The following is a 27690-nucleotide window of genomic DNA, read 5'->3' as shown; positions in this document are numbered from 1 at the left end:
GCCTTTCCATATTTGATTTTATCTTGTCAGTATCTGCATTCCAATTTCTAGCAGTTAAGCCAAAGTAGAAAAGAATTCTATAGTTAACATGAAATCAAAATAGTATTTAATTAACCCATTCAATCCCAGATATATTCTTCATTCTGATGCAGTCCTCTTGATATTATACATTAATTCTCTATTTTAGGAAGGTACTTACTTTACTTTCCATTTTAGAAATTTTTTTAGAAACACAGCCTAAGACAATAACTGTGTACGTACACAAAGATATAGACAGCAAATAACTACAAACAAATCCGTAAGAGGCTAGTTAAATAAATCATAATAAATGCATACAATGTGGTCATTACAAATGATAAGGCACAAAAATACTTAATGGCATGGGAAAATGTTCAGACCACTAAAGGCAAACATAGATTACAAAGGGAATCTACCTGATGAACTCATACATGCAATACATACACACATAAATCCACATAAATACATGCCCACAATTGTCAAGAGACACAAGTACTGGTGCTAGAATGATGTATTAGTTTTCCATTTTCGTTTGATTTTCTAAATTTATTAAATTTATAGTAATAAAAAAACTACAAAATCCATTCTAATTTCTTAAAAGAGTCACATCCAAATCCTATCTTTTATCTTAAAAAAGAGTAAATTCCTGGCCCTCTACCTTAAGTTTTCTCGGAAAATTACCAATTCATAAGAATTTCACAGTCTTTGTATCAACAATAAAACTCCCAAAGTGAGCGGGAAGCCTCATAAAAGTAACATTTTTCTTCTTCAGAATTGAAACTTTTAAAGATTAAAATACAAACACTAAGGTAAACAATGATCAACATCTGACAATATCATCCAATTTTTAAATTATAACACCTAGTGGCATTTCCATAAAATATTTATCTACATTAGTTCACCAAATTAATAACGAAAATGAGTTTCACAAAAGACTAATATACATATCTACTAATAAAAATTAAAAGAAACTAATAGGCTGTGCCTAAATAGCTCTTTGAAAACTTCCTACTACCTGTACTTTGGTGACAGGTCCTTTCCATCATCAGGAGGTGGCTCTGGTGGCATTATAAATACAGTATGCTCACTTTTCTGTGAATCATCCAGTTCTATCAATCTGGTATCTTCTGCTGAATCAAAATCAACCTGAAAATAATTATTTTTCCCCAATTAATTTGCATACAAACAAGATCTAATTCTGAAATTTCAACCCTTAAAGTCTAAGAAAAACATACCTTATCTGATTTCTCTGGGCCTTTATCAGGAAACAACTAGAAAAAAAGAAAATAGATTCCTAATGAAAATGTCCACTATGAATTTAATAGACATTTTTATCTTACATTCTGATTTAGAAAAAAACTACCCCTTTTCAGTACCGGCTGATACAAAACATTGCAAAGTATATTTTTAGCCTAACTACATACTCTTAGGCTAAAGCATAATTTTTTACTTGTGGCTATTAGGATAGAAAACTATTTTGATTAGTCATTTTGTAAACCTTAAGACAAAAGACGACCAATCACAAGGTTATCTGGCTTCTCAAATAAAAAAATTCATTACTATTAAGCCCCTTTATTAGTGATTGACATTAAGCTTCTCATATAACTGGAAGACACTGGAATATCAATTTTGTAAATAAACAAAAATGTTGAATAGTTTTAATTATATACCTGGAATTTTAGATCACACTGATAGGAGAAAATTATTCAAATCTTCTAAGGCACATGAATCATGAGGGGGCCAAAAAAATTAATGTTGTAATATTCTACCTTTTTTGGATACAATCTCAAATGTTATATAATATACGGCTTGCATAAAAAACTGGCCCCAAGATCTACTTAGCAAAAATAAGAATTATATTAAAAGTTAGGAAAAATTATAACCAAGTCATTGCTGTCAAGAATCAATTTTAACTTCCTTAGGATGGGTGGGTAAAGCTTTAAAATTTAACATTTCCATCTTCCATTAGAACAAAAGAAACATACTAGGCAAAAGAATTTGGAAAGACATTAAAACAAAAGAACACAACTTCTATTACCCATAAAACTAAACATTTTTTAATTTAAAAACCTAAATCTTAAAGTAAATCTTATTCATTTAAATTAAAAAAAAATAAACTCACAAGGCTCAAGGAAATGTTCTTAGTTTTACAACTCAATAGTTGTAAATGAAAGTGAGATTTAAAGAGAAAATTTACTGGCTGGACATGGTGGCTCATCCTGTAATCCCAAGGATTTGTGAGGCCAAGGTGGGAGGATCGCTTGAGCCCAGGAGTTTGAGACCAGCCTGGGCAATACAGTGAGACCTCATCTCTACTAAAAATTTAAAAAACTAGCCAGGCGTAGCACATGCCTGTAGTCCTAGCTACTCGGAAGGCTAAGGTGGGAGAATCACTTCAGGCAAGAAGTTTGAAGTTGCAATGAGCTATGATCATGCGACTGCAACCCAGCCTGGGTGACAGAATGAGATGCTGTTTCAATCAATGGATCAATCAATAAAGAAGAGAAAACTTGGCTATATGTGGTAGCAACTTGATACCACAAAGAAAATTATTCTTATATTCAGCCCAGAATCAGTAACACATACACACACATACACAACCCTATACTGTCTTCCTTATATCACTCTAGACTAACAATAACAATGATAATTATACAGGTAAGGCAAACTTTTTTTTCTAAACACTAGTATAAGTACAAACTTTTACCTTTTCTATGCAATCATCAAAAAATGCTAATCCAGTATCTTTATCACTTACAAAACTGCATTCTTCAATGAAACGAATAAAAATCTGTGTTTTGGATAAAAGGGTATAGAATTTTGCATAGGCACGATCTCGACTTTTTAAAAACCCTGAGGAAAACAAAATTATAATTAAATTCAAATTTTAAACTGGAATTCGATATTATAGTAAACATTAAACTTGTACTTATCTATATTACATTCTCTTTATCTATATGTGTATATATCGACATTTAAAGAGAAGCTTCTACAAATTGAGTATCCCTTATCTGAAATGCTTGGGACCAAAAGTGTTTCAGATTTCAAATTTTCTTTTTAAGATTTTGAAATATTTGCATGCGCACAATCAGATATCTTGGGGATGAGACCCAAGTAAACAGGAAATTCATTTATGTTTCATATATACATTATACACACAGTCTGAAGGGAATGTTATACAATACTTTCAATGATCTTGTGCATGAAACAAAGTGTGTGTTAAGTACTTACGTGTGGAATTTTCCACTTGTGGCATCATGTCAGCACTCAGAAAGTTTCAGATTCTGGGCATTCCAGGTTTTGGATTTTCAGATTAGGGAAGCTCAACCTGTAGTAACTACATATATAGCTCCTTCTGCCTAATTAAACCATGAAAAATACTTAACTTCTATCAACCCCTTCACTGAAATCTGAATCCCCTATAAGGAACCTCCAGCTCTACAACTTTTAAGTAGAAATTTCTCTGATACTCTGCATACTCTTGAGTCCATAGTCAATTTCCAAAGAGCCAATGTCCTTCCTCTTTAATGTCACAAGACCATTATTTCTGTATTGTTTTTCAAATTTCTGCTTATTAAAGTTTCAAGCATCTGGCTATTCCACCATTTCCTCTATTAATCATAGTCCTATATTAATTGCAGGGACACTCCTTCACTCACTGAAGACCAGGACATTTGATTCAAAGTCTCCTCCTTTCTAATCCCTACCACCATCATTCTTCCACACCCAGAAGCACAAATCATGAAAACACTTTAGGTTCGTCTTCATTCCTTTTTTTTTTTTTGAGACAGAGTCTAGCTCTTGTCCCCCAGGGTGGAGTGCAGCGGCGTGATCTTGGCTCACTGCAACCTCCGCCTCCCAGGTTCAAGTGATTCTCTGCCTCAGCCTCCTGAGTAGCTGGGATTAGAGGTGCCCATCACCATACCTGGCTAACTTTTGTATTTTTCGTAGAGACAGGGTTTTACCAAGTTGGTCAGGCTGGTCTCGAACTTCTGACCTCAGGTGATCAGCCCGCCTCGGCCTCCCAAAGTTCCGGCATTACAGGCGTGAGCCACTGCACCTGGCCTCTTTTATTTTAAGAGATGGGTGTCTTGCTATGTTGACAAGGCTGGTCTCGAACTCCTGGCCTCAAGTGATCCTCCCATCTCAGCCTCCCAAACTGCTAGAATTACAAGCATGAGCCACCATGCCCAGCCTTCATTCCTTGATTTTCAATGATCCTATGCTCCATCCTACCTCAATCACCAACTTCAACACACAGTCACAGTCCCTTGACTTTACTTGCTAGCATTCAAAGCAGCACTGCCTTCCAAATCTCTCATTTTCACATCACTCCCAGCCCATCACCTCAGCCTATCTGGTCTCTTTAATTAAGTATTTCTACTAAGTGTTTTAGCGTTTTCTATTGGGGGAGCAGAGAGGGAAGGCTCATTGAAATCTCCAATCCACTGGCCCTTTTACCTCCACGTACATCCTCCCATCTTCACTTCTTTCTCTATCTAATACTGATTCCATGCTATATCCATCATTTCAATTACTGTTTTGTCAATACTCTCAACCCTTTTGCTCTTTTGTCTTTTTGGTTAAACCTACCTAGCATAACCCAGCTCTAAGAATGTACTGCTTGCCTTCTCTGGATCTGCATTAGGGTGACTAAGCATAAGTTAAGGGGAAAAAAGTTCCACAACTAGGCAGATTAGAAGCACTTATACCTTCATTCCTGACCAGCAATCCTACTACATTTCTAGAATCAATTTAATTTTCCTTTTCACATGTTTCCACAACTATTTCCTATTTGTATATGCTCTCCCTTCATGTTTTTGTGCCCCCTCCGTACCCCGAAATGAGCATACTTTATATTGCAATGAAAATGCAGATCATTAAATAGAAACTATGTATACTATCTCACTACATAACTTACGACTCTTTAACAGTTATCATTCATTCCTTATGTCTTTTTACAGTGGATATGTCCCTCCTCCTATCTAAGGACAAACCATCACATGACTTCAGGATTCCAGCCCCTTCCAGTGTTCTCGGGATAAATCTCCCTCTCTATTAACTACTTCTCTCTTTTTTTTTTTTTCTTTTTTGAGATGGAGTCTTGCTCTATTACCCAGAATGGAGTTCAGTGGTGTAATCTCGGCTCACTACAACCTCCACCTCCCAGGTTCAAGTGATGCTCCTGCCTCAGCCTCCCAAATAACTGGGACTACAGGCATGCGCCACCACTCCCGGCTAATGTTTGTATTTTTAGTAGAGACGGACGGGGTTTTGCCATGTTGGCCAGGCTGATCTCAAACTCCTGACCTCAAGTGATCTGCCTGCCTCGGCCTCCCAAAAGGCTGGGATTACAGGCGTGGGCCACTGTGCCCAGCCTCTATTAGCTATTTCTCATCAGCATACTCAAGTCTCTTTTTCTATCTTAAAAAAAAAAAAAAAAAAAAGCCTTCGATCTGCTCCTTCCCTTTTTTCTCTTGTTTTACTTTTTATAAAGGGCATGGCCATTCACTTGGTTGTTAAAGGCAAAACCCTCAAAGCTGCTCTTGATATCTCCCACTCTATCTTACATTCCATATTCAATTACCAGGTTCTACTTGATCTAATTCCTAAAAAAATCATTCTTCTATTCACACTATCATCAATTAATCCAGGTCACCTCTAATAATCCCTAGAACCAATGTGGCTACTTCCTAAATAGAAGATCCATGCTTCAATGCCTCCAGTGCAATCTCTGTATGGAAGCCAAGGAGATTCTTCTTTTTAACATTTCAAAGAGTGATTTTTTTAAAAAATGCAAATCTGATCCTATTACCTAATGAAATATCCTTTACAGGCTTCCAATTACTCTTAGGATAAAAACTGAAACCAGCACTAATCCTAAAACATCCTGCATAACCTAGTTAATGCCAACATTTCAAACATGGTTTTCTCTGCAGCCTTTCTTTCTTTGATGCTGTGGTCCTGATTCCCATCCCTTTTATATACTAATTAGTAGAGAAAAGCTTAAATAAAATAGAAATAAATTATTCTCCACAAGTTATAATGAAAAGGCTTTCTTTCCTTCTAGTGGATCCAGGCAATGATAGCAAAGGCTGCTAAACCAAATAAGTCAAAGGCTAACGGGTACCTACAATGAATGAATGAGGCTGACAACACCTTAAACCTATTAGAAACACTAAAAGTAGGACAGCCAGACATGTATGTGCCTCTCAAGATGATGCAATAGGAAGAAGTGAGCACCATGTATTTTGGCACGTCTTGCCAAGATAATTAAACCTGAATCTAACCAAGCCGCTAGATCTGCACTGTTTAATTCAGTAGTCACTATCTTCATATGGCAATTTAGCACTTGAAATGTAACTGATCCAAATTAGGACACACTGTAAGTAAAAAATACATGCCAGAACTGAAAGATGTGGGCCAAGCGCAGAGGCTCACGCCTGTAATCCCAGCATTTTGGAAGGCCAAGGCAGGCGGATCACCTGAGGTCAGCAGATTGAGACCAGTCTGGCCAACATGGCTAAACCCCGTCTCCACTTAAAATACAAAATTAGCCAGGCATGGTGGTGCACGCCTGTAATCCCAGATACTCGGGAGGCTGAGGCGGGAGAATCACTTGAGCCTGGGAGGCAGAGGTTGCAGTGAGCCAAGATTGCATCACTGCATTCCACCCGGGCAACAGAGCAAGACCGTCTTTATAAAAAAAAAAAAAAAAAGAAAAAAAGAAAAAAGATGTTTGTGAAAAAAATGTAAACGATTTCATCAATAATTTTAAAAATCAGATTACATGCTGAAATGCTACTATTTTCCCCCTATTTTTCACTTTTTTATTGTGGCTACTAAAATAATTTTAAATTTTATATGTGGCTTACATTGTGTTTCTACTGGACACTGCAGCTCTTGAACCTACCACAAGTTTACAGGCAATACAAGTGGTAGAAGAAATGGTAAATAACAACATAAGGTAAAATAAGCCAAAACCACATATACAAAATTCCTAGTTAATTACTATTGCTTTTTAGACCCAAACTTAAAAGTAGCACACCAAGGGATACCTTAGGACACTAATATTCCTTGTTATTTCTTCAAGGAATATTTCTCTGACCTAACTAGCACTAACGCTGTGCTCAATACTTTCCTTCAAAACACACTTCTTAAGATAGTTAGTATTTACATTTTTTTCTTGTCTAATGTCTGTGTCCCCTAGCAGACCAAATGCTGAACTGTTTACAATAAAACCTTAGGGCCTGAAAACTGAGTAAGTATCTTTTCAAATTCCTTTAGTGATGTCACTCCCGTACAATCCATATTCTTCATCTGGCATTTACAACTACCCACAATCTGAGCCCTAATCTTATTTTCAGCCTTATCTTCCATAGCACCTCTAAAGCTCATCACTCTGGTCAAATTGTACCATGTAATCTTTTTTCCCAAATGTGCTGTCATGAGTGAAACTGTGTCCCCCTCAAAATGTATACATACATATATATATATATATGTTTTTTTTTTTTTGAGATGAAATTTCAGTCTTGTTGCCCAGGCTGGAGTACAGTGATCTTGGCTCACCACAACCTCTGCCTCCTGGGTTGAAGAGATTCTCCTGCCTCAGTCTTCTGAGTGGCTGGGATTACAGGCATGTGCCACCACGCCTGGCTAACTTTTGTATTTTTAGTAGAGACAGGGTTTCGCCATGTTGGCCAGACTGGTCTCAAACTCCTGACCTCAGGTGATCAGCTTGCCTTGGCCTCCCAAAGTGCTGGGATTACAGGCATGAGCCACTGTGCCTGGCCCAAAATTTATATATTAAGTTCCTAGCCCCTAGTACCTCGGAATGTAACTATTTGGAGATAGGGTCTTTAAAGAGGTAATTAAGCTAAAATGAGGATTATGGGGTAGACCCTAGTTCAGTAAGACTGGTAGCCTTGTAAGAGGAGGATATTTGGACATAAGACAAACACTGAAGGAAGACCACATGGAAAAAACAGCTATCTACAAGCCAAGGGAAGAGGCTTCAGAAGAAACCAAACCTGCTAACTACCTTCATCTCAGTTAAACCTCCAAAACCACGAGAAAATAATTTCTGTTGTTTAAGCCACCTAGTCTGCGGTATTTTGTTATGGTAGACCCAGCAAACTAATCTGCAGGCCTTGTGCTTTAGATCTTGATGCTACTTCCATTTTATTACCATGAATGATAATAGCTGTTATCATGAGTATTTTAAAGTACTTGTACTAGTTGCTTCACATATATTTTCTCATTTAATCTTCACAACAATGAAGTAGATATAGCCCCCATTTTATTAATGAGAACACTTTATTTTTTTTTTTTTTAATTTTTTTGAGATGGAGTTTCACTCTTGTCACCCAGGCTGGAGTGCAATGGCACAATCTTGGCTCTCTGCAACCTCTGTCTCCCAAGTTCAAGTGATTCTCCTCCCTCAGCCTCCTGAATAGCTGGCATTACAGGCACACACCACCACACCCAGCTAATTTTTATATTTTTCGTAGAGGTAGGGTTTCACCATGTTGGCCAGGCTGGTCTTGAACGCCTGACCTCAGGTGATCCACCTGCCTTAGTCTCCCAAAGTGGTGGGATTACAGGCATGAGCCACTGCGTCCGGTCGAGAAAACTTGACTTCCAGAAAGCCTTTCCTGTTCTTCTCCATTTATCTCCATTCTACCCATTCTTCTAAGTCATGCTTCTTCCATGAAGTCTTCCAAAATACCCATTTTGAAATACTGGAATATTTGGAAGAATATCCCTTTTTTTTCTGAACTCTTAAAACTTCCAAATTAAAACTGTGTAAAATATGTTTTCTTGACTACTTGTTCTATTTTTAAAATATTTTAATTATTTTCCATTTAAGACCCCAGAGAGCTAGGTTTTATACTTCTTTATATTCCTATATAACTAGCCAGTAAGTGGTAACTAAATATTTAAGTGGTAAGTTATCTTAAAGCAGAAAAGATAAAGGACAAAAGGATTAATGGAAAAATACAGATTTTTTTTTGTAATCACTAGGTAAAAAGCACAGAAAAGTAAAATAATTTCAAATAAATATTGATATAGATGTAAGATTGCTACTATATATATAACAGTAGCTGAATAACAACAAAAATCTCTATCTATAATTCCCTAAAACAAAACATACTAAAAATAATGAGTATATGTTTTTCCCTGGAACAAAGCTACATTAGTCAAAAATGTTTAAAATGTGGTGCCCTCATTGCACAAACTAATTGTAAAGCCAAAAGTGTATACATCTGGCCAAGTGCAGTGGCTCACACCTGTAATCCCAGCATTTTGGGAAGCCGAGGGAGGAGGATCACTTGAGGCCAGGAGTTCAAGTCCAGCCTGGCCAATATAGCAAGACTCCACTCTATTAAAAAAAAAAAAGAAGAAAAAAAAAGTGTACAAATCCAAGAACTATGCAAAATTGAGGAAATACCTAAATACCTGAAGGCAAATCTCCAGTTATGTTCTACTAAGATAACTGACAAGGTATTGTAAATATAGGTAACACCTTTGACTTTTCATAATTAAATATGCCTAGTTTCAGATTTCTCAGGAAAAAAATGGGCTATAAAAATTACAAGAAATTCTAGTCATAAAGTTCGGTTACAAATACATGGAAGTTCATTATATTTGAATGTGAATTTGTAAAAATTTATACAGTAAGTATTTCTTGGCAACAACATCAAATATAAAATATTTTCACTTCAATAAAAGGAATTGTACTTTCAGTGCTACCCACCCTGTCGGTCAAACAATGAATCAGCAGCTGTGGCTTTATTTGAAGGAGCCTCTGTGATTGGTCTGAGAAATGTTCTATATCCTTTTAAAATAGACGCCATAAAGCGCAAAAATGCCTCTTGAATTTCCATCTCAAGCTGTGTCATCTTCTTTTGCCAGGAGAAATCTGCTTCAATTGGAGTCATGTCAATCGCTGAGCCTTCTTGAGTTTTTCGGTGAACTAACAAAGGAAAGAAAAACAGAAAATGGTATTATGTTAAGTTTAAGAAGAATTTTCTCATATACATTCCTTCATTAATAGTATTCCTTTTCCCTCACATTACCTGAAGACAGCTGGGGATACAATTTCTTTAAGGTGCTAAGTAGATTTTTGCATGGCTTTTTGGGAAGTTGCTTCCAGTTCATGTTCTTCTTTTCATCTGATCTATTAAATCAGAACAAAATTCATAAAATGTGTTATTCATAATCTGCTTTTACTAAACAAAATTCTTGCATCAACCTAAAACTAGAAAATGGAAAAGATGTATTTTTACTGCAGTCACAACTGATGCAAACAGTTTGAATAAGTGAATTTCAAGGAAGTTCTCTTTTCATTCAACCAACCTCTGTCAGATTTAGCCATCTCATTCTAACCTTCCAACACGTATTTTCAATGCTGGAGTCAGGAATACAACACTGAAGTCTAGCTTCAAAAACTACATTTTAGAATTATAATATTCTAAGAGTCAAATCTAGTTGACTTGAGACTTCCAACTACCTACTGGCAGGCTTCTAAAATGCTGTGTGCCCAAAGAGAAGAATTGGAATTTAAGTAAGGATTAAAAGTATATGTAGTTCATCCAGCCCTCACAGTTAAAAATAAATTAATCATAACACCATTATTCAATATAATCTATGATCATGAAACAACAAAAACCAAAGCCAGACCACCCTGGCCAACATGGTGAAACACCCTCTCTACTAAAAGCACAAAAATCAGCCGGGTGTGGTGGTGTGTGCCTGTAATCCCAGCTACTCAGGAGGCTGAGGCAGAAGAATCACTTGAGCCTAGGAGGCGGAGCTTGCAGTGAGCCGAGATTGCGCTACTGCACTTCAGCTTGGGCAACAGAGCAAGACTCTGCCTCAAAAACAAAACAAAACAAAACAAAACAAAACAAAAAAAACCCAAAGCCATAGAGATGACCATTTTTAAAGGTATTACTAAAAGCTTCTGTTTCCAAAACTTTATATTCCAAAAATACAAAATATATATATCTCTGTGTGTGTGTGTATATATATATATTCCAAGAATATAAGAATATAAAATGCAACAGACAGAACTGCCTAAAAAGCCCTCTTTTTACAAAAGTTAACATAAATATAACAAATGTTCTTTAAAATTCATGGCTAAGCTGGCAAGAAAATCAGGGAAATCTTCAGGGGTTGAAAACCCAGAGTAACACCAAGGCCACATCTGCCCTGAGGATTAACAGACAGCCTTGGATTTTAAAGGCTTCTCACAGAACAGGAGACCAAGTTTCAGTCTCACCAAGAAGTATGTTAGAACTGAAACTTCCAAATAAAACTGGTACGCTTGAAAGGCTGACTCTGCTTTTTCTTTTTTTCCTTTTTTTTTTTTTTTTTTTTTTTTTTTTTTTTTTTTTTGAGACAGTCTCACTCTGTCATCTAGGCTGGAGTGCAGTGGTACGATCTCAGCTCACTGCAACCTCCGCCTTCCAGGTTCAAGCAATTCTCTGGCCTCAGTCTCCTAAGTAGCTAGGATTACAGGAGAGTGCCACCACGCCCAGCTAATTTTTTATTTTAGTAAAGACAGGGTTTCATCATGTTGGTCAGGTTGGTCTCGAACTCCTGACCTCATGTGATCCCCTCACCTTGGCCTCCCGAAGTGCTGGGATTACAGGCATGAGCCACCGCACCCAGCCTGATTCTTTTTTTAACCCAAAATGCTACAATTCTAAGCCCTTTCCCTAAGTCAGTGAATTGCTTAGGTTTCTCTAAATGTAGCATGGCATAATGAAAAGGGCAGAGATTCCAGCTTTAGGATCAACCTGGAATCCTGGTTGTACCTTTATATTAGCTGATTAATGAAATTAATAAATTTAATAAAAATTTAATTAAAAAATTAAATTATTTATTTTAATCAGGTTCTATTTTATAGTATTGTTCTTTAGTACTCAGTGCAGTTCACATGTAGTTTTTTTTCTAAGCAAGTGATTGCATTTTGGAATCTTTTTTTGCATACTTTAAATCTTTTAACAAAATATGTCAATTTTTTTTAAATTTCAATAGGTTTTGGGGGAACAGGTGGTATCTGGTTACATGAATTAGTTCTTTAGTGATGATTTCTGAGATTTAGGTGCACCCATCACCCAAGTAGTATACACTGTACCCCATGTGTAGTCTTTGCTCTGTCACCCAGACTGGAGTGCAGAGGTGCGATCTTGGCTCACTGTGACCTCCGCCTCCCGGGTTCAAGCGATTCTCCTGCCTCAGGCTCCCAAGTAGCTGGGACTACAGGCATGTGGCACCATACCCAGTTAATTTTTTGTATTTTTAGTAGAGACAGAGTTTCACCGTGTTAGCCAGGATGGTCTCGATCTCCTGACCTCGTGATCCTCTGCTGGGGCTACAGGCATGAGCCACCGTGCCTGGCCTCATGTGTAGTATTTTATTCCTCAACTCCCTCCCACCCTTTCCCCCAAGTCCCCAAAGTCCATTGTATCATTCTTCGCCCCCCTGCCCCCACCCCGAGGGGAAGTCTCACTCTGTTGCCCAGGCTATAGTACAGTGGCACAATCTCAGCTCATTGCAACCTCTTCCTTCCAGGTTCAAGCGATTTTCCTGCCTCGGCCTCCCAAGCAGTTGGCATTACAGGCACATGCCACCACACCCGGCTAATCATTGCATCATTCTTATGCCTTGTGTCCTCATAGCGTAGCTCCCTCAGCTTGGATTTTGATTAGGGGAGGGATCTCCCCTGAGAATTCATTACTGTATGCCTGCCAACTAATGGGTTATGAGTTTGACTGCATGCTACTGGCATGGCACAAGAAACTGTAAGTCAAAATAACTAACTTCAAGTGCTCCCTGGCTTAATGCCACCAGAATGGAAGCAAACATAATATCCTCTCTGTTAAGAATAAATGTCTAATAAAAGAGCTAACACTTCCTTTGTGCCTGGTACTGTTAAAAGACATATTTTAACATCTCTTGAAACTGTGTCTTAAAAGTGATGGCATGTCAAGTTTAACTCTGATCAATTTCTCTCATTTTATGTCATCGCTGTCTAATATTTTAGTGCTATCTTTTAACCCCCTCCCCCAAATAAAATATTGTCATTATTGTCTGGATTATCATCCATTTGTAATCTGGCTCTGACATTTACTGTGTGACTTTGTATAAATCACTCAACTCGTCTGTTACTCAATTTTCTGATCTACAAAATGAGGACTGATAATGTACCTAATACACAGGGCTGCTGTAGGTAGATGAAATGCATCTCATCTAACCTAAAGGGCCATTAATTGTAAAATTTATTGTTTTTGTACCAGTAAAAGAGGATGTTGCCAATTAAAGTATTTTAAAGTCTACTTAACTGCTTGAAAAAAGAGTAAAATATTAATTTCAAGTTCTAAGCACCCATATTAAAAAATTAAGAGAAATCATTAAAGGAACATAAATATGAAATTATACATATATATACACACACACACATATAATATAACATTTAGGTAAGCAGACGGGAAAAAATAATTCATTCAATCTGAAAGAGAGAAAAGAATAACAGCAAAACAAAAAGGACAAAATGAGACAGAAATATTCAAATATATAACAATACATGTAAATTAATAGATTCTTCAACAAAAAGACAAATGTTAGATTGGATTTCTAATGCCAGTTATATACTATACACAGAATATCTGAAATTAAAAGGATGGGAAAAGATATACCAAAGATAATATATCTAACATAATGTATTAATGAGAAGAAAAGCACAAACTAACAACAAGAGCATCAGTGATTTTTTTTAAAGTAGCTACAAGATAAAAGTATTCATTTAACTGCAGAACCATTTTGAACTTGAGTGTCCCTCATAACACAGCCTTAATTAAGTACATAAAGCAAATGTCCAAATAACTATAAAATGCATTTGACAAATCCACCATCACACTGGGAGTTTTAAAACTTTAATATGATCACACAGCTCAAAAATAACTTAAACACATACACACACCCTTGTTCCACGTCTGATCAGTTCCCTCACCCCCATAATACATAATCACTAGTTTCTTGAGCATATTTTAATGTGTCTTTATTCCAAAACTAGCAGATACAAGTAAATACAACTATTCCCTGCCTTTTCTTTTGCGCAAGTAGCAGCACACTGTAATACACAATTACCACCTTGATTTTTTTCATTTAATAATGTATCTTTTGTAGCCAGGCAGGGTGGCTCACACCTGTAATCCCAGCACTTTGGGAGGCTGATGTAGGCATATCACTTTAGGCCAGGAGTTTGAAACCAGCCTGGCCAACATGGCGAAACCCCATCTCTGTCATAACTACTCAAAAGTGCTGTTGCATCATGAAAGCAGGCATGGACCATATGTAAATGAATGAGCATGGCTCTGTTCCAATAAAACTTTATTTACAAAAACAAGCTTTGGGCCAGATGTCAATCCCTGCTGTATACCAATAATCATAATTTATGATAAACTGCTCAAAGCATCCCCTTTGAAATTAGAAACAAGACAAGATACCAACTATAACTACTTATATTCAACATTACATTAGTGATCCTAGCTGGAGAATTAAGACAAAAAAATTTAAAATACATTAGGATAGTGTAAGTAGAGAAATGTGATGTTTATAGGCAGAAAATTGAAGACAATATACAAATTAAGAGAATTCAACTAAGTTGTTAGATATAAGGCCGCTATATAAAAACCAACTACATTTCCCAGCAACAAGTAGAAAGTCTAATTAAAAATACCATTTACAGTAGCAATAAAAACTGAAAGATACTTAGGAACAAATAAGTCTAACAAAAGATGTGAATTATCTTTCTGGAGAAAACACAAAGTTTACTGAAAAATTTTGAAAGATCAATGAAATGAAATACCACATTCATGGGTCATATTTCTTGTGCATATTTTTAATGTGTGTCAAAAAGGTATCATCTGCCTCCAAACGAATCTATAAATACAATAAAATTCTAACAAAAATCCCAATGTAATTTTGTGTAGAGCTTAACAAGATGGTATTAAAATTTATATGGAAAAACAAAAGACCAAATGGAGTGAAAACAATTTTCAAAAAGAACAGGAGTAAGGGGATTCGCCACGGACACTGCCAAAAGGTCTCATACCATGACTTTTTAAAACAGTTTTATTAAGATATAAAGTCATATGCCATACAATTCACCCACGTGACATGTGCAATTCAATGGTTTTTATTATATTCACGGAATTGTGTAACCACCACTACAATCAATTTTTTTTTTTTTTTTTTTTTTTTTGAGACGGAGTTTTGCTCTTGTTGCCCAGGCTGGAGTGCAATGACACGATCTCATATCACTGCGACCTCTGCCTCCCAGGTTCAAGCAATTCTCCTGCCTCAGCCTCCCGAGTAGCTGGGATTACAGGCATGCGCCACCACGCCTGGCTAGCTTTGTTATTTTAGTAGAGACGGGGTTTCTCCATGTTGGTCAAGCTGGTCTCAAACTCCCGATCTCAGAAGATCCACCCGCCTCAGCCTCCCAAAGTACTGGGATTACAGGCATGAGCCACTGCTCCCAGCCTACAAGCAATATTAGAATATTTTCATCACCTCAAAAAGAAATCCCATAGTCACTTAGTTTCCAATACTCCCATCCTCTCCTAATTAGTGATTAGGCAATCACTAATCAATCTACTTTCTGCCTCTAAAGATTTGCCTGCTTTGGACATTTCATATAAATTAAATCATAATATAAGGTCTTTTAACATAATGTTTTCAAGGTTCATTCATGTTGTAGACAACTTAATTTTAAAGCCATTAAGATAGTATACTACTGGCAAGAGATTGAAAAAAATCAAAGGAAAAGAATAAGCCCGGATACATATCTATACAAATATAGAAAGTGATATGTCACACCAAGTTTAGCTGAATTAAATAACTAAATGAGACAGGTAAACTTCACAACTTAAAAGATAACCATGATAGTATTTCATGGCCTCAAGGTGAAATATTTCATATATAAGAATCAAAAACAGTACTCCATAAAGAGAAATTTAAAATTTGATAAATTAAAATAAATCTCTGTTTATCAAAAGACACCAAAAACAGAATGGAATGACAGGTCACAATGTGGGAGAAGCTATTTGGAATGCATACAGCAGACCAATAATTAATTCCTGATTATATATACAATTTCTACAAATCAAAAGAAAAAGACAATCTAACAGCAAAACGCACCAACAAAAGGAACATCCAATTCACAGGAGAGGAAAACCAAGGAGCACAAAGGTATGCAAATGCTGCATTTGCTACTAATTAAGGAAATGTGAATTAAAGCCACAGTGAAATACCATTACCATCAAATTGGTAAAAAATGTAAAAGTCTGACCGCAAGTGTTGGCAAGGATATGAAACAAAAAGAACTTTCATCTGCTGAGGACAGAGCAAACTTGGGAGAGTAATCTGGTATTAGTTATTAAGTTGAAAATGCTCATTCCCTACCAAGCAACATTAGCGCTTCCAGGTATATGCTTCAGAGGAATTCCTGAGCATATACTCAAGGAAATATATACAATGATGATCAGAACAGCCTTGTTTCTAACATCAAAGATCTAGATACAACCTAAATGTCCATCGACATTGATCACCATTGAAAATGAACTGGATGAACCTCACAAAGAATGGTAAGCAAAAAAGCAATTCACAGGAAACTATTCAAGTAGAAAAAAATGTGTAAGTATGCAAAACAACATTTTATTTAGATTAATACATATATAATAAATGTTTTAAAAATACATGTGCATGATAAACTCCAAATCTATGATGATGGTTGGATTTGGAATTTATCCAAGATGATGGTTGGATCTGGAGCTCCTCTCTGGAAGACAGGAACAAAATATGGTTATGGAGGACTATCTAGAGATTTCAAATTTATTGCTAATATTTTCTTTTTTTTTTTTTTTTGAGACAGAGTCTCCCTCTGTCACCCAGGCTGGAGTGCAGTGGCATGATCTCCGCTCACTGCAACCTCCGCCTCCTGGGTTCAAGCAATTCTCTTGCCTCAGACTCCCAAGTAGTGGGGATTACAGCTGCCCACCACCATGCCTGGCTAATTTTCGTAGTACAGACGGAGTTTCACCATGTTGGCCAGGGTGGTCTCGAACTCCTGACCTCAGGTGATTCGTCTGCCTCGGCCTCCCAAAGTGCTGGGATTACAGGTATGAGCCACCGTGCCCGGCCTATTAATAAAGTTGTGGTGAATAGATACAAGTTATTTACATTATTCTGTACAATTTGGAGGCTTTTTTTTTTTTTTTTGAGACAGAGAGTCTTGCTGTTACCCAGGCTGCAGTACAGTGGGGTGAACATAGCTCACTGCAGCCTCGACCTCCTGGACTAAAGTGATCTTTCCTCCTCAGCTGCCTGTGCACTATGGGCATGCACTACCACTCCTGGCTAATTTTTTATTTTATATAGATGGAGTCTCACCATGTTGCCCAGGCTGGTCTTAAACTCCTGGGCTCAAGCGATTCTCCAGCCTCAGCCTCCGAACGTACTGAGATTACAGGTGTGAAACACTACACCTGGGCACATTTTATAATTATTTAAACACAACTGAGCAGGCCAGGCATGGTGGCTCATGCCCGTAATCCCAGCACTTTGGGAGGCCAAGGTGGATCACCTGAGGTCAGCAGTTTAAGACCAGCCTGGCCAACACAGTGAAGCCTCATCTCTACTAAAAATACAAAAAAATTAGCCAGGTGTGGTGGCACGCACCTGTAATTCTGCTGCTCAGGAGGCTGAGGCAGGAGAATCACTTGATCCCGGAAGGCGGAGACCGCAGTGAGCCAAGATTGCACAACTGCAACTCTGTTGCCTGGGCAACAGAGTGAGACTCTGTCTCAAAATAAATAAATAAATAAATAAATACAATTGAGCAAACACTTCACATTTGTTTTAGAAAACAATGTTTTGATTACCAGAAGTTTTATAAAAGTTACTCAAAACTGGGCAAAATTAAGACTCTCCATATTATTTTATTCGGAATAATAAATAAAACAAGGTAAAAAATCTGAGTATTAACTTCACAAATAATCATTTATAAAAGCAACACCACGAATACATTCCTGAAATAATTGTTTTTCAGGGAGAGTAACCTATAAACAATAAAATGTGTGCCACAAAAAACTATTTAATTCATTCAAGTTGTTCATTACTTTCAAGCTGTAAGTAAATCTAAATATACATAAGGAGCTACTACAGTTACACAGTTTCAAAATACAATGGTAGATCCATGTCAAAATTATATTTTAAGTTACAGCAAATGTTTTCTTCCTTCCTTAGGCTATTTTTTTGGTTCACATAAAAATATTTTCCCAACGAATTCTACTGTTGGAACTATTTAGGCCTCACCCAAAATATTTCTCTCTTCATTTTCTACCAATCTCAAACAGTAAAGAATAAGTGTTCCACAGCCTGGAAGTTGGCATCAACAAAAGAAAATTTGTAATACTTACTGTCCTTTCCCACTTTTGGTGGGGGAAGGGGTAACCCTTAAACATCCATCCAGAACTATTCCTTTTATTAATGTAGTTTGCTACTCTCTGAACCCTCAGCAGTACCACTGCTGTACTTATCACCTTCAGCAAACACAAACTATAACTGATTTTTAATATAAATTTCTATGCAGTAAAGAACAGATCCTTATAAAATTCAAATCCTGACAACTAAACAAATGGTATACTATCACCCTATACTGTAACTAAACTTTAATCTCCAATGGGTAAACCCATTTTACTTACATATGGATTTTGAATTAAACCTAGAAAGCATATCGTCTCTCGAGCTCTGAAAGCAGTGTTTAACCATTACTTTTCAAACTCATAGTCTCTTCTGATAAACCTAAACATCTCCTGCTTACATTTAACATTGTTATCCAGATATAAACTATCATAATATTGAACTTTTTTTTTTTCCAAATCACACAGCGTTCCCAGATTCTGATACTTGTCCTGGTTGAGAGCCACTGTATTTAAGAGGAAGATTTAACAACTACCAAAAATAGCATATTTCTAGATGCTTTCAAAGAACTATAACTCTATATAGTGAAAAACATAAATGGGAGATAATATAAAACGAATCAACTTACACATATAACATGTTCGTATCCAAGTCAATGCAAACAACATCTTGTGGTGGGTCATGAAGATCAAAATACCTTGAGTCAACTCCAACTATAAACGGTAAAGGTGCACTAAGCACTGCAGCCAGTGAAAGAGGACAAAGGGGAATATATGGGCACTGCCACTGAAATGGAAAGATCATCTGGGAAAAAAGTTTTAAAAAATTAACCAAATTTTAAATTTGCAGTAAAAATTATATAAGTAACTAGTATTACTGAAAAGGGATCACTGAAAAGCAGTTAATATCACTGTTTTGTTTACCTTAAACTTCATTCCAAAACTAAATGACTATAAAATATTACTAAGCAATACTATGAACAAATGCAATTAAAATTTTCAAGTCATGATGATGATCATTAAACACAACAAAAATACTAACAGCTTTTTGCATATTAATTCTAGTATCTATACAAAGCCCACATTCCAATTCTATGGAGTCAAAATAAGATAAAATGGCCCAAAATATCATAAAACAAACTTATTACCTTTAATTAACTCTTACACATTTCATTCACCTATTAATTCTCAAAATTACCTCAGATCAAAATCCAACTAAAAGCATCAAGAATTTAAAAAAAAACTAATTACTGTCTAGGGAATGCTAATAGTTAATTAAAGAGCTCAACAAAAAAAAATTCTTAACTGTTCAAATAAACATCAGTGATGTCTGGCATCTTAAAAATACTGTCAATAGGCTGGGCACGGCGGCTCACGCCTGTAATCCCAGCACTTTGGGAGGCTGAGGCAGGTGGATCACTTGTGGTCAGGAGTTTGCGACCAGCCTGGCCAATTTCAGTGTTTCTACTAAAACACAAAAATTAGCTGAGTGTGGTGGTGCATGCCTGTAATCCCAGTTATCCTGGAGGCAGAGGCAGGAGAATCGCTTGAACCTGGGAGGCGGAGGTTGCAGTGAGCGGAGTTTGCACTACTACACTCCAGCCTGGGCAACAGAGCAAGACTCTGTTTCAAAAAAAAAAAGAAACGGTCAATATATAAGATATTCCTCTATCTAGACATGAGACAGAAAAAAAAGAGAAAAAAACATTTCTCAAGAATCTTTACCTGTTTTCCTTTACAAAGATTTACTTCAATTGTATCATTTGTGCTTTTCTTAAAAAAAAAAAAAAAAGTTTTGATGTTTTTTAAAAAAAGACTAAAACATGTTAAGGCCTAATGCAGTGACTCTCAACACTTTGGGAGGCTGAGGCAGGAGGACTGCTTGAGGCCAGGAGTTCAAGGCCAGCCTGGACAACAGAGTGAGACCCTCATCTCCATAAAAAATGAATAAGTAAATGAATAAATTTAAAAAAAAATTTAATAATTAGCTAGTACTAAAATTTTACTGATGATAATTTTTTTCTTCTACTATAAAAATCCCTGTTATCCTTTAAGGTCGAGTTCAATTATCACCCTTATCTGTCATCATTCACCCCAAAGAAATGCCTATAACACTTACTACCTCTGCCAGCTATTACAAAGGGTTATTCAGGATTGGAATTTTGTCTTCAAACATTTATTTAGTTAATATTTGAGCACTTGCTATGTACCAATTACTGTTCTACATAATGAGATCTTAACAATAAATGAAAGAGATCACTCTCCTCATGAGGTTAATAGTTTAAGAGTCAGCAACTTTTTCTGTGAAAGACAGTAAATATTTTAGGCGTTGTGAGCCACATTGTCTCTGTCACAACCATTTAACTCTGCTGTCATGCATGAAAGCAGTCATAGGCAATATATGAATAAATGGCCTATGTTCCAATAAAACTTTATAGAAACAAGTGGCAGGCAGGATTTGGCAGGCAGGATTCAGCCATCATTTGCAAACACCTTGTCTAGCAGAAAGAGAGAAAATAAATGAAAGACATAATAAATAAAATATTATGTTATAGGTTGAACATCCCTAACCTGAAAATCCAAAATCCAAAGTGCTGCAAAATCCAAAACTTTTTGAGCACCAACATGACACAGAAAATAAATTGCTCATAGAAGCGTTTAGGACTTCGGATTTTTAGATTAGGGATGTTCAACCAGCGTGTATTCTGCAAACATGACAAAATCCAAACAATCCTAAATCCAAAGCACTTCTTTCCAAGCATTTTAGACAAGGGATACTCAACCTGTATGTCAGGAAGCAATAAGTGCTACGGGAAAAAAAAAAAAAAAAAGGAAAAGTAAAGCCAAGTGAAGGACATTAGAGTTCAGAGCAGGAGAGAGGAAAAGCAGGTTGTATTAGGACAAACAGGACAGGCCTCATTAATAAAGTGACAACAGAGCTGAAACCTGAAGAAGGTGAGAGATTTAGCCAACGGGATATATAAGAGAAGAGTGCTTCAATGAGAAGGAACAGCTAGGGCAAAGGCCTTAAGGCATGGGGAATGCCTAATGCTCCCAGGAAGGTAAGGCCAAAATGCTGGAGAAGAATGAGCAAGAGTAAGAGTAGTGGAAAATAAGATCAGATTGCTGAGGGGCAAAGCCACTCACAAAGGACCCTGCAAGGACTTCAGATTTCTTGAGTGACAATTATCTTCTATTCAACAAAAGGTGTGTTACAACTGCAACTATCTAAGAAACCTTAGAAAAAAAGCTATGTGCTAGCAAAACATGATATCCTTCTCTTCACTTTTGCCTTTTGCAACACTATAGGGTCACTTTTTATAAAGTACTTGTACATTTCATCAATCTTTGCTATGGGTCTCCATTAATTCTTTGATATTCTTTGATATTTAAATCATTCTCCTTTTGAAGCATTTGTTTTGTGACCATTCTTTTCCATGTTCTCTTCTTCAAATGGTAATTGGCATAACTACCAAATCATGACTTATAAATAATTTTGCACGCAATTCAGAGAGCTCTCCAACATCAGTTGCATAAACCTCATATACTCTGGCATTTTTCATATGATTACCAATTCCATGAGCACTTTTTTCAACTGTTCTTGCACCATATTACTGAAATCCATCAAGAGACTTGGCCACCACGATTCTGACAAACAGGATTGAATAAACACTAATGTTTTAGTAAGGAATATTTGGGTGGGAACTTTTTTTTTTTTGAGACGGAGTCTTGCTCTGTCGCTAGGCTGGAGTGCAGTGGTGCAACCTCAGCTCATAGCAACCTCCACCTCCCGGGTTTAAGCGATTCTCCTGCCTCAGCCTCCCGAGTAGCTGGGACTACAGGCATGAGCTACCACATCCAGCTAATTTTTGTATTTTTAGTAGAGATGGGGTTTCACCATGTTGGCCAGGATGGTCTCGATCTCTTGACCTCGTGATCCACCTGCCTTGGCCTCCCAAAGTGCTGGGATTACAGGCGTGAGCCACTGCACCTGGCCTGGGTGGGAACTTTCTAAAACTGGTCAGTTCATTAACAAATATTTTCATATTCTAACAACTTTTGCCTTCACACACAACTGTGATAACTTGGAAAAGTAATACTTAATGAGGATCCTCCTAGAAGCTGTCTCATATGGTTACTATTGTTTTCAGTCCAACAGCACTTCTCCAACCAGATTAAGATCTTGGAGACATACCCTATTTGCTGTTTTAACAAGTATTTATTGAGGGCCTACTCTGTGCTAGGCAACTGTAACAAGTGCTGAAAATACAGGAGTAAATAAGAGATTAGGTCCTTACTCCCAGGAGACTTACATTCTTAAAATGGGGAAGGGAAGAGAGGAGAGTCAGCTATTTTAAATTAAACAACTAATGGGTGATAGGGTTGGAGAAGTGGAATATCTAAAGTTCTACACAATGGCCTATAAAGCCCTATACAATCAGACTTCATTTTTTTTTTTTTTTTTTTTTTTTTTTTGAGACGGAGCCTCACTCTTGTTGCCCAGGCTAGAGTGCAATGTTGTCATCTCAGCTCACCGCAACCTCCGCCTCCTGGGTTCAAGCAATTCTCCTGCCTCAGCCTCCCAAGTAGCTGGGATTACAGGCGTGTGCCACCATACCCAGCTAACTTTGTATTTTCAGTAGAGAGGGGTTTCTCCATATTGGTCAGGCTCGTCTCGAACTCCTGATCTCAGGTGATCCGCCTACCTCGGCTTCCCAAATTGCTGGGATTACAGGCGTGAGCCACTGTGCCTGTCAATCAGACTTCATTCTAAGTGCAATGGGAAGCCAAAGGGTTTTAAGCAGGGAACAACGTTAATAACAATTTAACAATTTAATTTTACTTATACTTTACACAAGAGCTTAGCCTCTGTATATTATCCTATTTCACAATCACTTAGAATTTCCTATATATTCCTGATTCACAATTATTAAAAGTTGAAATAGGGAGAAATTAACCATGTAATCATTTGCATAATTTTAGAACAGCTGAAATTGGCCAGAGCCTCTCAATACAATCAGCTTCATTCTCAGGTTTTATTATACAATCATATAGTTTTTACTCTGGGAAGAACTCTAAAATATGAAAAATTGGAAATTGACATTTTTCCTAAAATAGATATCACCTTTGTTTTCTTTATACTTCCTACTTCTCTTTGCCAGCAGATTATATTCGACTTTTACCGGGCGGGTAATTTTTCAAAGTTACTTTTTGAAAATTTGTTGTTGCTTTCAAAGTTGCTGTTTTTGAAGGAAATTTCCCTTTGGAGTAAAAATTATCTGTCAGTAATTTTGTACTAAAAGGAAAATTCTATACTTACAGCTACAACAGCTTCAGCTACCCCAGTCAAGACAGCTGGCCTAAGAGAATGCAGCAGAATTTTACTCTCAAGTAAAACAAAGAGCAGCAGTGTTGCACAATTCTCAGGACCCAGATTCATTAGCAAGGTGCTAAAGTTGGCTCCACTAGGAAAAAAAAAGAGAAAAATAGATCACTGTGAACTATTTTGCTAAGACATGTTAAGATTTGCTTATTAAATTATTTCTTAAGTATTAACAGATTGAGAGTCTAGTGTTAATTTCAAGTCTTTACTTGTTTATCAATGAAAAGTAGCAAATTTAATAAGATAGATAACTGGGAGATTTAAATTCATCCTCTGGTAATAAAAGGCATTTATCAAGAAAGATTTTCCTGAACAGCCATTTGAGTTGAACTCAGAAGAAAGGAGACAAGGATAGGAGTGAAGGGGTGACAGACAATATATGAAAGGGACCCGGGGCAAGAAAAAGCTGTTGTCATAGCCAAGAAATTGAAATCAATCTATTGTGACTAAAGCATAGTAAGGGAAAGGATGAAAACAGCAACAGATTAGGCTGAAATTGAAATATACTATTATATTTGCATTTTCAAAAGGACACACTGGCTACAGGGTGGATAAAGAACTGAAGGAAGATGAGTAAAAAGGTACCAGTTAAGAGGCTAGTAGTGAGGTAGTCTGGTAAGACATCATGGAAGTCCACTATGATGCAGATGAAAAGAAGTAAATGGATTCGAGATATTTAGAAAGCAAAAATCAGCTCACCTTAAACCTTTAGTTATGAACTGGATATGGGAAGGGGAGATGAGAAGAAAAGGGAAGTGTCCTCTACATCCAATCTTGCAACTATAACTCTCTGAATTGTTCACATTTATAAAACAGCCCCACCATCCATCTAGCTATCAAAGTCAGAAACATTAAGGCTGTTTTTGCCTAGTTTTAACTAATAAAGTTAATTGTAAAATAACAATTAATTTTATTATACTAATCACTAAAATATTTTAAAGCATTCTGCTCCAAGTGAATACATATATCATTCTAAATACCAGTAATTACCTTAGTGGTAAAGGTGTAGAAACTGGCTGTGATAATATTAATGCATCATGGACTGACAGCTTAAAAAAAAAAAAAAAAGATAAATTAACCAAAACAAGATATAAGTTTCAAAACTATTTGTGAAATCTATATATTTAGATCAAAGGTAATACTGAAAACAATAATTTAATATGCAAACATGCTTTTTGAAACGTACTAAAATATAAAATGATAGCTGTATTTACTCAGAAGTGTTACATTAGTTCTTTTTCAATAAATGGTTAATTTGAATTTTGATTCACTGAATTGGTTAAAGTACAATTATTTAAAATTTATGGAATTACTGCTTCAGAAAAGCTTCAAATTCATTTACTCAACAGACTGTAGGCACTTGGCAGTTGCTTCACACATTAATACTTGCAGAACTGAAATAACATTCAATATCAACAATATCTGACTTAATCCCACCATACATAATGTTAAGAATGTCTTAGAAAAACTTTTAAATGGCTTCCTTCTATAGATCAGTGCTACTCAAAGTATGTTAAGTATGCCAGTATGTTAATTGCTATGGTCCAGAAAGATATAGTATACAAATGAAGAGCAAACCACTAAGCAACTTTTATGACAATCTGACCTCTCTCCCATATCCAAGCACGTAATCAGTGGAACTATTATTATAGAGAGGGTAAAGACCTGTTCGTGTTGCATATGTCACAAGCTGTATAACTACCTACGTCTGCTACTTACTGAAAATAAAAAACTGGTCCTTTAGCTTAGTACTATTATAGACCTTGTTTAAGTTAACCCCCTCCAACCATTGCTCATTTCATATTTAATATTTATTAGAGAATCTGGGCCGGGCGCGGTGGCTCAAGCCTGTAATCCCAGCACTTTGGGAGGCTGAGACGGGCGGATCACGAGGTCAGGAGATCGAGACCATCCTGGCTAACACAATGAAACCCCGTCTCCACTAAAAATACAAAAAAATTAGCCGGGCGTGGTGGCGGCGCCTATAGTCCCAGCTACTCGGGAGGCTGAGGCAGGAGAATGGCGTGAACCCGGGAGGCGGAGCTTGCAGTGAGCCGAGATCGCGCCACTGCACTCCAGCCTAGGCGACAGAGCGAGACTCCGCCTCAAAAAAAAAAAAAAAAAAAAAATATTTATTAGAGAATCTGATATTAAGAACATGCTCAAACATAATCCTGGGTTTTACATTATTAAAATTAGCTACACAAAGGCCATGCATGGGCCAAAAATGAAAATGTTATGAACCAAGGGTCATAATTATTCCAATTCTGTACATTCAAATCCAAAACCCAGTAAGAAAGGATGTTCAGTAAAGCTACAAAGCACAGAAAATCCAAGGATTTTACGAATGCATATTGCTCCACCTCAAACCCAAAGGTATATAGAATCCACTCTGCAATGACTGGGGTGAGCATATGCAAAGTTCTCCCCAAATATACTCTCTTTTGGTTACCTGGACAAGGATTCTCGGTCTTTGTGGTGAAGGAAAAGGGATGTTTTGCATAAAATGTGAAATGTGCCTAGAAAAAAAATTTGAAATAAATATCATAATTACTTTTCTAAAACGTATCACAGGTTTTAACAAATCTTAAATATCACTATATATCATCCCAGATATGACATGGCCATTTATCTAAAATGTAGGCTAAGTAAGTAAATTTGCTTAGTGTAAACGAATTTATCCATGTCCATCAAACTTCTGAAATACACAATGTATTTCCTGACTTCTATTCCCATCCCCTATCATTACCAGATGAATAAAAATAACATAAAAACAGTTTTCATGAAAGGAGTGAATTTTTATAGCCCTGGTTATCCGTGCTAGTACAGGGAGCAACTAACTGTGCTATAACGAATTTACACTAAAACTGAATTTAATCCCAGATTTACTACTCTAACATTGGATGAACCACCTACCCATTCTATTTCCGCACCTATAATAATTACTTCTTAAGTTTCTCCAAAGTTTAGAACTTCTTAGGAGCCACAAAAATGCAACATATTACTTCAACTGAAAAAGATATTGATTATATACATTGATTTTATTTTCACAAGCTATTCATAGAATCTTAATTTTTCAAAAGGTTGCTAACTTGTCACTAACATTACATTTTACTTCAAAAAACTTCAAATTAATCTGACAGCTGAATGTTAAACCCAGAACTATAAATCATTAAATTGCCATTTCGAGAGTGCAAAATGAAAGTTGCAACCATATTTCAGTATCAAATTATGATGAGTTTATGCACAGTACTTTACTCTTTTAAAAGGTGATTTTTGGACAGCATTATTTTTAAACCTGTGCATAATTACCCCTACCTTATCCACTAAACTAGTATGTTTCACTGATATTCTTTCTGCTATAATGTAAAAGTTCTGAAATTGTAAGAAACATCTACGTTTACACATACTTTAATACATTACAGAAAGCTCTTGACACTTTTTGGTTTGTCAGCAGGATACACAAATTATAAACTATCATAAACAGAAGTCAGTGTGCCACTAGAAATCAGAAAAGATCATTTAAAAAAGAGTAGCTCAACATACATTTTTCTTGCTTAGGAAAGATTGCATGACAAAAAGAATTACAAACTAAAGAGAAAGCTCAAAGAATTTCTGTCAATGCTAAAACAAAAACTTCACTTTTAACATCAATTAACTTATTCTTACTAATTTCGACATCACTTTAGAGAGTATTATGGTTAGATTTTGGAATGGCCACTTGTATGGGTGGGTGGGTGGGTGTGTGTGCAGCAGTAACTATTTGTCACTCAGTTATTAGAGAATAAATAGGAA

General features: G+C 36.5%; 1 protein-coding gene across 12 annotated transcripts in view; it reads right to left on the bottom strand.

Moving 5' to 3' along the window:
• LOC105489059 (DENN domain containing 4C) overlaps window positions 1-27690 on the bottom strand; it is a 148222-nt gene that overhangs the window by 50874 nt on the left and 69658 nt on the right. For 11 of the 12 annotated variants that reach the window (XM_071077832.1, XM_071077833.1, XM_071077834.1 and 8 more), the window contains 9 exons: window positions 26348-26414; window positions 24886-24944; window positions 23833-23977; window positions 19142-19317; window positions 10098-10198; window positions 9776-9994; window positions 2726-2871; window positions 1254-1289; window positions 1034-1164 (listed from right to left, as the gene is read on the bottom strand). In XM_071077832.1, coding sequence (XP_070933933.1) covers window positions 1034-1164; window positions 1254-1289; window positions 2726-2871; window positions 9776-9994; window positions 10098-10198; window positions 19142-19317; window positions 23833-23977; window positions 24886-24944; window positions 26348-26414 — 1080 coding nt within the window. Of the gene's footprint in view, window positions 1-1033; window positions 1165-1253; window positions 1290-2725; window positions 2872-9775; window positions 9995-10097; window positions 10199-19141; window positions 19318-23832; window positions 23978-24885; window positions 24945-26347; window positions 26415-27690 lie in introns of those variants that run through there. The other variant, XM_071077839.1, reaches the window with a different exon arrangement.

The sequence above is a fragment of the Macaca nemestrina genome, chromosome 14, assembly GCF_043159975.1.
Source record: "Macaca nemestrina isolate mMacNem1 chromosome 14, mMacNem.hap1, whole genome shotgun sequence".
Taxonomy (NCBI): domain Eukaryota; kingdom Metazoa; phylum Chordata; class Mammalia; order Primates; family Cercopithecidae; genus Macaca; species Macaca nemestrina.
The sequence above is the reverse complement of the archived record's forward strand: the minus strand, read 5'-3'. Positions and strand labels throughout refer to the sequence as shown.